At 51.2% G+C, this 9,250-nt stretch overlaps 1 protein-coding gene across 1 annotated transcript in view; it reads right to left on the bottom strand.

The window, feature by feature from the left end:
• Window positions 1-9,014: 9,014 nt before the first annotated feature.
• The window catches only part of LOC119383923 (transmembrane protein KIAA1109), a 199,247-nt gene continuing 199,011 nt past the window's right edge, over window positions 9,015-9,250 (bottom strand). Inside the window, exon 12 of the mRNA XM_037652194.1 lies at window positions 9,015-9,023. Coding sequence (XP_037508122.1) covers window positions 9,015-9,023 — 9 coding nt within the window. The remainder of the gene's footprint in view (window positions 9,024-9,250) is intronic.

Here is a 9,250-nt window from a genome sequence, read left to right as displayed (position 1 = left end):
AGCAAGCTTGCCAAGACCTCTACTACGCATGACCAAGAGCGGCAGAAGAGCATTCGCGGTGACACCAACACTTCTGCACCCACGTTCCTCCCTGGAGCGCTCGTATGGCTCTCGGTCCCTACCACTGCAACTGGCCTCTCTTCCAAACTACTGCCCAAATACTAAGGCCCCTACTGTGTCATCGAACGCACATCCCCGGTCAACTACCTGATTGAACCCATTGAATCATCTTCGGAGATGCGCCGTCGAGGGTGCGACATTGTCAACGTGGAGCGCCTCAAGCCCTACCATGACCTGCTCATAGTGACCAGCTGTTAGGTCACCAGGCGGCTCCCTTTTCGTACCCGGGGTAATTGTAGAGAAGCAATGGAACGCCGTAATGGGTCGTCCTCTCGAGCGCCTTCTAGTGGGTCGCTCTCTTCGCCTCTTCTCGGAGAGCCCGCCCCTCGTGCTCGTGCGAGACTGCGCTCCGTCGTGACTGTCGTCGTGACTGTCGTCGTTGTGCATCGTCGCCGTCAATCCCGCCGTCAATAAACGCCTTTACAATATATATAGATATATGTATATATAGTGGGAAAAGAATCACGCGGACCCCGATAGAATAAGGAATGAAGGAAGAGACTACGACTTTCGTTGGTTTGGCACAGTATATTTTCACTAACGTTTCGTCTGGTGGACCAGATGTTGACAAAGTCTGGTCCACCAGACGAAACGTTAGTGAAAATATTGCCGTGCATCTTATTTTTTATGAGTTGAAGCTTCACCCACAAAGACTGCGGGCAACGCGCTGCGCAGGCTGCACCGCGATGTGTAAGAAGCTTCGCGATTGTTTTAGAACGTTCTGTTAAGATTGCGCTCCGCACACGGATGTTCCAGCTTTGTCGAGAGATAACGCCGCCACCAGCGATATCACTGGAAAGTTTGATAGCGCCTGTATAAAAGCCGATGCGCTTGACCACTTGTCAGTGAATCAACGGACGCCGCTTTGTTCGCCGCAATCCGTGCTCATTGTGCATTGCTTGTAAAGTGACTATTTCGTTTCTTGGCACAAGTTCGCCAAATAACAAGACTTGTTCTTATCTTGCTGACTTCTGCCTTCGTCCACGTCACGACCACGTGACATCTGGCGGAGGTGCTGCTTCGCTCATGTTCCGGTCGCCCCCGTCAGGCCGTGAACCCAGTCAGGGCCGCAACGAAGACATCGACGCCTACCCCGAGCAGCGAGCAAGCCACAGGAAACAAGTACTATCTCCAGAATATGAGCCTTTACCCGACAAGACCAGAAAGACCTCGACCACGACCACCACAACCGCGACAAGAACAGCAACCATGCCGCCTGCACCCGTGCTGCTAAAGCGCCCAAAGGAACCACCGACCTTTCACGGATCATCTCGTGAAGAACCGGAAAGTTGGCTGGAGAAGTATGACCGCGTCGCCGTTTTTAACAAATGGGCCGATGAATACAAGTTACGACAGATCTACTTTGCCTTGGAGGACTCTGCCCGAACTTTGTTCGAGAACGAAGAGCGAAGCCTCACGACGTGGAACATTTTTGGCACAAGATTCGTTGCCACATTCATGAGTGTCGTCCGCAAGGAGAGGGCCGAAGCTCTGCTGGAAACCCGTGTGCAGCTTCCAAACGAGAAAGTGGTGCTGTGTACGTGGAAGAGATGAGCCGACTGTTCCGCCACGCTGACCCTAACATGGTTGAGGAGAAGACAGTTCGCCTTCTCATGAGAGGAGTCAAGCAGGAGCTATTTTCTGGTCTGATGAGAAACCCACCCAAGACCATCCAGGAATTCGTGGCAGAAGCAACCACCATCGAAAAAACGCTTGAAATGCGAAACCGCCAGTACAATCGGCTATCGATTCATGACTGTCCAGCTGCTCATTCCCTCGGCTCCGACGACCTGTGCGAAATGATATGAGCGATCGTGCGGGAGTCACTGCGCAAGCTGTTACCCTCACCAAAGCCTCATGTGACCTCGATTGAAGACATCATCAAAGAGGAAATTCAGCACTCGCTGGGAATCCCTGAACCAGCCCCACCGCAGCCTCAAGCCATGAGCTACGCAGCTGCAGCCCGCCGTGCCGCTCCTTCTCCCCGCTCTCGTCAAGACGCTGCAGCACCGCCCGACACCCCCACCACAGTTCCGCCGCCACAACCACCGACGCCGTACCATCAGCCTGCTGGCCAGCACTACACGCCAAGAAAAACCGACGTTTGGCACGCCCCAGACAACCACCCCCTCTGCTACCACTGCGGCAAAGCCGGCCGCACGTATCGCCGCTGGCAGTACCGACAAATGGGGCTACGTGGTTTCGCCGTCGACAGCAGGGTGAGAGACCACGGCGCTGTGTCCACAGCAGTGTGAGAGACCACACAACATCACCGACTACCTCACAGGAGCTCAGTGGACGCCGCGGCAGCCTTCCTGATCATCGCCCGGCTGCTACAGCTCGCTGCTCCGCCAGCAGCACAGCAGCCCCTCCTGGGGCCAGTCAGCTCGCCCCCACCCAGAAAACTAAGGGCAGCAACGAATGGAGGTGCAGTTGCTGAACGATGAAATGTTGAAGACTCTTCGCCGTCGACGAAGTCCCGAGCCCCCGCCGCACGCCGTCCTGAAGATGAAACTTTGCGACCGGAAGAAGACCTCACGACGCAACGCGGAAGCCGTGGTGCAAACCGACGTAGCCGTGACCCGACGCCGCTACGTAACCGCAACGTAAGACGGCGGACTAGCGACCTCGACGTACTATTCGACAGACACAACGTTACCGCTCTAGCCGACACTGGGGCCCACTATTCCGTCGTCAGTGGGTCATTCGCCGCGAAGTTGAAGAACGTAAGACTGCTTGGGAAGGACCTGAAATCCGCATCGCTGGAGGTCATTGGATAACGCCGGCTAGAGTCTGCACAGCAAGAGTCACGATCAGTGACCGAACTTGTCCTGCGAGCTCCCTTATCCTGCAGCACTGTTCCAGAGACGTGAAACATATGGGACGGACTTCCTAAGTGAACACGCTACCGTAATAGACCTGAGATCCGAGTCCATAACGCTATCCTCAGAAGAAGCTCTCCCACCCCCCACAACGCCAAGAAACCATGCCTTAAGTGTGCTCTACGAGCAGGTCACCATACCACCTCTCTCCAGTGTCATTATTTCCGTCTGCACCAAAAGAGCCACCGACTTGTAAGGCGTCATCGAGGGTAACCAGCTCTTTATTTGAAAGGTGTACAGAGGGGGTGCTGACATATGCTGAACCCAATGAATATATTTTTTCAGCTTCTATAATCTCGCGAGTGAGCCTATCACTACTTTTGTCAGCGATACTTTTGTATCACTGTTGTCAGCAAAAGTAGTGATAGGCTCACTCGCGAGATTATAGAAGCTGGAAAAATATCTTCATTGGGTTCAGCATGTGTCAGCACCCCCTCTGTACACCTTCTAGATAAAGAGTTGTACTTTCTAAGAAAGTAGTGTGCGCATGTGCGACGGTGTTTGAGCACAGTATATGTACGCGTGTGATGTTCAATGAACCTTTGTTGGTAGTTAGCGCTCGTATGTTGTCTGGTGTCGTCTTCTTTGTGTCTGTTTTTCCTGCGCTGCGTAGTGTTTTAAGGATATGCAAGTCGCCTTCATTGAAGAAATTGTGGAAGCCAGCAATGCCTTCACCCTCACAGATTTAACGGAAGCTTCCGTGCAAACGCCAGGGCCGGAACCTGCTTTTGACGCCAATACAAGTCTTCCCCAGCGCAAGCAAGAACAGATCAAATCCCTGCTCCAACGATACAAGGACTGCTTCTTGTCATCATCACGAATTCCACAAAGTCCGGTGACGAAACACCGAATTATAATGGAGGAAAGTGCGAGGCCCCTCCGTCAGAGCCCCTACAGGGTTTCGACTCAAGAGCGCGACGCGATAAAGAAACAAGTCGACGTGATGCTACGCGACAACATCATCCAGCTGTCCAAGAGTCCGTGGGCGTCACCCATGGTGTTAGTGAAGTAGAAGGACGGGACACTGCGCTTCTGCGTTGATTATCGGCGCCTGAACAAAATCACGAAGAAGCATGCGTACCCTCTCCCACGGATAGACGACACCCTAGATTGACTTCACAACGCGACATACTTTTCGTCGATGGACGTCAAGACTGGCTATTGGCGGATCGAAGTAGGCGAAAGAGACCGAGAAAAGACTGCTTTTATAACATCCGACGGCCTCCTTGAGTTCCAAGCTCATGCCTTTCGGTCTTTGCTCGGCACCTGCGACGTTTCAGCGCGTCATGGACACCGCACTGGTCGGATTGAAGTGGCAGACGTGCCTTGTGTATTTGGACGACATCGTCGTGTTTTTCTCGACCTTCGACGAGCATCTCCGGCGGCTTGAGGCAGTACTTCAAGCAATCAAGACCTCTGGACTGACCCTGAAGCCAGAAAAGTGCCGATTTGCGTACGACGAGCTCTTGTTCTGGGTCATGTGATCAGCAAGTCTGGAGTGCGCCCAGACCCATGGAAAACAGCTGCCATCGCCGACTTCGCGCTGCCCACCGACAAGAAGGCCGTGCGCCGATTTCTAGGCTTATGCGCCTAGCTATTACAGAAGCTTCGTCAAAAACTTTTCACGGATCACCGAACCACTGACGCTTCTCACGAAGACTAACGTGGAATTCAGGTGGGAAACGGCGCAAGTGCAAGCATTTCAAGAACTTAAACGACGCCTGCAGATGCCACCCATACTTGTGCATTTCGACGATTGCGCCGATACGAAAATACACACCGACGCAAGCAGCGTAGGACTTGGTGACGTCCTATTGCAAAAGACTGACGGGCCTGAAAGGGTTATCAGTTATACTAGCTGGTCACTATCCAAGGCAGAAGCCAACTATGCCACAACAAAAAAGGAATGCCTTGCCATCATTTGGGCTACGTCAAAGATTCACCCCTACCTCTATGGCAGGCCCTTCAAAATTGTCAGTGACCATCACGCCTTACGTTGGCTAGCTAACTTGAAGGACCCTTCAGGTCATCTCGCACGATGGAGTCTGAGGCTTCAAGAATTCGACATTACCGTCGTGTACAAGTCCAGACGAAAACACTCAGACGCCGACTGCCTGTCTCGTGCCCCCGTCGCCGCGTCGCCGCAAGACGATGACGATGACTACTTCCTCGGAACTATAAGTGCCGATGACTTCGCCGAAAGGCAACGAGCCGACGCGGAACTGGGGGGGCCTTATGGAGTACCTCGAGTGCAAGACCACTGTTGTTCCGAAGGTATTCGAGCGAGGACTGCCGTCGTTTTTCTTAGGGAACGGCGTTCTCCTGAAAAAGAACTTCTCGCCACTTCGAACCAACTACCTTCTCATCGTGCCCTCATCATTGCGACCAGAAGTCCTCCAGGCCCTACACGACGACACGACGGCTGAACACCTCGGTGTTTCTCGCACGCTCGCCAGAATACAGGAAAAATACTACTGGCGACGCCTTGCTGCCGACGTCGCCCACTACGTTAAGACTTGCCGAGATTGACAGCGACAGAAGACACCGCCGACTAGGCCAGCGGGACATCTGCAGCCAATCGAACCACCTCACTGGCCGTTCCAGCAAAACGGGATGGACCTACTGGGGCCGTTCCCGACGTCGACTTCCGGCAACAATTGGATCGTCGTATCAACTGACTACCTCACCCTCTACGCCAAGACAAAGACCTTGCCCAAAGGCAGTGCCGCCGAGGTAGCCAAGTTCTTCGTGGAGAACATCGTCTTGCGTCATGGCGCCCCAGAGGTCCTCATCACAGACAGAAGTACCGCCTTTACTGCGGACCTAACTCAGGCGATCTTCAAATACAGTGAGACGAGCCACTGCCGCACCATCGCCTACCACCCGCAGACCAATGGCCTCACCGAGCGTCTAAGTAAGACCATTGCTGACATGCTGGCCATGTACGTTGACGTCGAGCACAAGACGTGGGACGCCGTCCTTCCGTACGTGACCTTCGTTTACAACATGGCCGTCCAAGAAACGACGCACATGATGCCGTACAAGTTGGTATACGGAAGAAACCCGGCGGCGACGCTCGACGTCATGCTACCCAACGGCACTGATGAAGAAAATCCTGATGCCGCCACTTACTTACAATGTGCTGAAGAAGCTTGACAGCTCGCCCGCCTGCACATCCAAGACCCAGCAGCACACTGACAGCCGTCGCTACAATCTTCGACGACGCTTCGTGAAGTACCAGCGCGGCGACCGTGTCTGGGTCTGGACGACAATACGACGACGCGGACTGAGCAAGAAGCTTCTTCGACGATACTTTGGACCATACAGAGTACTTCGACGTCTCGGCGCACTCGACTATGAGGTTGTCCCCGACGGCATCACGAACTCTCAGAGGCGCCGAGCTTGACCCGAGGTCGTGCATGTGGTGTGCCTGAAACCGTACTATGTTCGTTAACGCTCACAAACTTTGCAAATCCCATTTCTAGCCTAAAGTCAATATTTAGCAATTTAGTTAAATAATACTAATTAACAAATTATTAATTACAAAACAAAAATTGTCTGTAGTGCTCAAGGTGACTGTCAGCAATATGCCTGCCTCGCCTACCTTTAATATTGCATTTTGTAACCCTTGGCTAACGATAGCTGGGACACCCGGTATAAAGAGGGCGAGAAAAAGGAGGGAGGGGAGACGGGGAAGAAAAAAAAATTGAGCAGGTCCCACGTACCATGGGAATCGATGTTATGCGAAGCATGCGTGGGAAAGTGACTGTGGCATAATTTTTCACATTGAGCGAAAGGTTACGGAATGATGCTAGAGAAATGTGGAAGTGGTATACACACACTCATATGTTGAAGATTCGCATATGTATTATATAACCAGTTGTTTACAGTTGCGTAACGATGCCAACAGGAACATGGGTGTTACAAACACCAGACGCGGTAAGCTGATATGTAGTGTTTATATTCTTTATAATAATAATATCTAGGGTTTAACGTCCCAAAACCATGATATGATTATGAGAGACGCCGTAGTGGAGGGCTCCGGAAATTTCGACCACCTGGGGTACTTTAACGTGCACCTAAGTCTAAGTACACGGGCCTCAAACATTTTCGCCTCCATTGAAATTGCAGCCGCCGATAGTGCTTATATTCTCAATACTCTATAGCGCGAATCCGAACAGGACAAAGAAGGAAAACAGATGCACAGGACAGGCATTACTCGCCACTTAGCTTCATTCAGGAAAGTTTCACTAGATATATGATACGCAGCCGAGTGGCACGTGCAGGCGCACTGCACATACGTTACAGTCACAGTTGCAGGTGTTACAGTTGCGTTACAGTTGTTATGCTTACACTTGTCCGTTATGGCGGAGAATGCATGCACGTTTCACGAACCTGTATGTATAGAAGAGGTTCTTGACAGTTCCTTAACAAGGTCATCATCACCGTGATCAGTGAGCACCAACAGCTGGACCGGACTTGTAAATTGGATCCATTCGTGATCACGGCTACAAGGGGTCTAGGTGTACTGAAGTGCAAGGTATAGTACAGCTGGTGGAAATCGTGGATGCCTCTTCCGAAAGAATGATCTGTGATGCCTCCTGTCCTGGACGTGGCAGCGAGGTCTTTTGATGTCCAGTCCACATCCAAGCTGCCTTTCACGTAGTATAAGGACCAGGCGTTCTTGGGTCTTGAGAAGTCAATGTTGAAGTCACCGGTACTGATAAGAGGCCTGGTTCTCTCGGCAGATTTATTATAGGAAAGCATTGACCCCAGTTTTATTGTAATCTACGTGGTCCACAATGCGGACCACGCGTGGACGAGTGGATGGTATTTGAGCGCTTTCCAGGGGTGTTGTGTCTTCATCTCCCTCACTTTTCTTGCGTCCGCCGCGGTGGTGTAGCAGTTACGCTGCTCGGCTGCAGACCCGAAGGTCGCGTGTTCGATCCTGGCCGCGGCGGTCACATTTCGATGGACGCAAAATGCTAGATGCCCGTGTACTGTGCAATCTCGGTGCATGTTAACAAATACCTGATGTTCAAAATTCCCGGAGCCTTTGCTATGGCGTCTCTCATAATCATATTGTGGCTTTGGGACATAAAACGCCAACAATTATTATTATTATCACTTTCCTTGGGTGTCAATGTGTGTTTGCCATTACTGTGTTGGTTGAGACTCTGTATCACCTGTGGCACATACCCGCATAACATGAAATCTGGTATCCGGGTATGTGCCACACGTGACTGAGAGAAATGGTTTCATGACGTACGCGACAGGTATTTTGCGTTATTCATGTCATAAGCAGCGAATCGTGTTCGTCATACACTGATACCCTGCTATGCCAATTTTGGTATATTACAAGGTATTGAGACGACCAGGAGAGCGCCTAGAGGTAGGCAGATGGATGGATGGATGGATGGATGGATGGATGGATGGATGGATGGATGGATGTATGGATGGATGGATGGATGGATGGATGGATGGATGGATCGATGGATAGATAGATAGATAGATAGATAGATAGATAGATAGATAGATAGATAGATAGATAGATAGATAGATAGAAACGATCAAATTGCCCGAGGTTTGCCAAAAAATGCTTCGCATTTCTTAGACAACAAGATGCTTCTGATTATTGACTAAGATATCGGTATTCCTTGTCCGTTAGGGTGAGTGAAGGGACACTGACACAAACCGCACTTTGTATTTGATACTGATGAACTTTAGCCACGAGTACAAACACCTCAACCAGGACAAGACAATAGCGCATCTAGAAGCAATTGCGGCCATTGGCGATGCCTTAGCCTTCTCGGATATTGCCGAAGCTGCAGTGGTGAACCAAACACCTGAACCAACATTCAACATCAGCCCAAGCCTTCCCCCCTGCAAATACGAACAGGTTCGAAGCCTTATCCAACAGTACAGAGACTGTTTTTTGTTGTCATCAAGAGTTCAGCAAACGCCACTTGCAAAGCACCATATCATAATGGAATAAGGTGCTCGTTCACGCCGTCAGAGTCCCTATTGAGTTTGGCGCGAGAACAAGAAGCCATAAGACAAGTTGAAGAGATTCTGCGCGACGACATAAAGCAACCATCCAACAGTCCGTGGGCGTCGTCTATAGCATTAGTGAAGAAGAAGGATGAATCCCTACTGTTCTGCGTGGATTATCGTTGTTTAACAAAGCCATGAAGAAGGACGTGTACCCCCTCACACATATAGAAAACACTTTGAACCGGCTGTGAGAC

Source organism: Rhipicephalus sanguineus, chromosome 2, assembly GCF_013339695.2.
Source record: "Rhipicephalus sanguineus isolate Rsan-2018 chromosome 2, BIME_Rsan_1.4, whole genome shotgun sequence".
In the NCBI taxonomy this organism is placed as follows: domain Eukaryota; kingdom Metazoa; phylum Arthropoda; class Arachnida; order Ixodida; family Ixodidae; genus Rhipicephalus; species Rhipicephalus sanguineus.
This window is presented reverse-complemented; position numbering and strand designations above follow the sequence as displayed.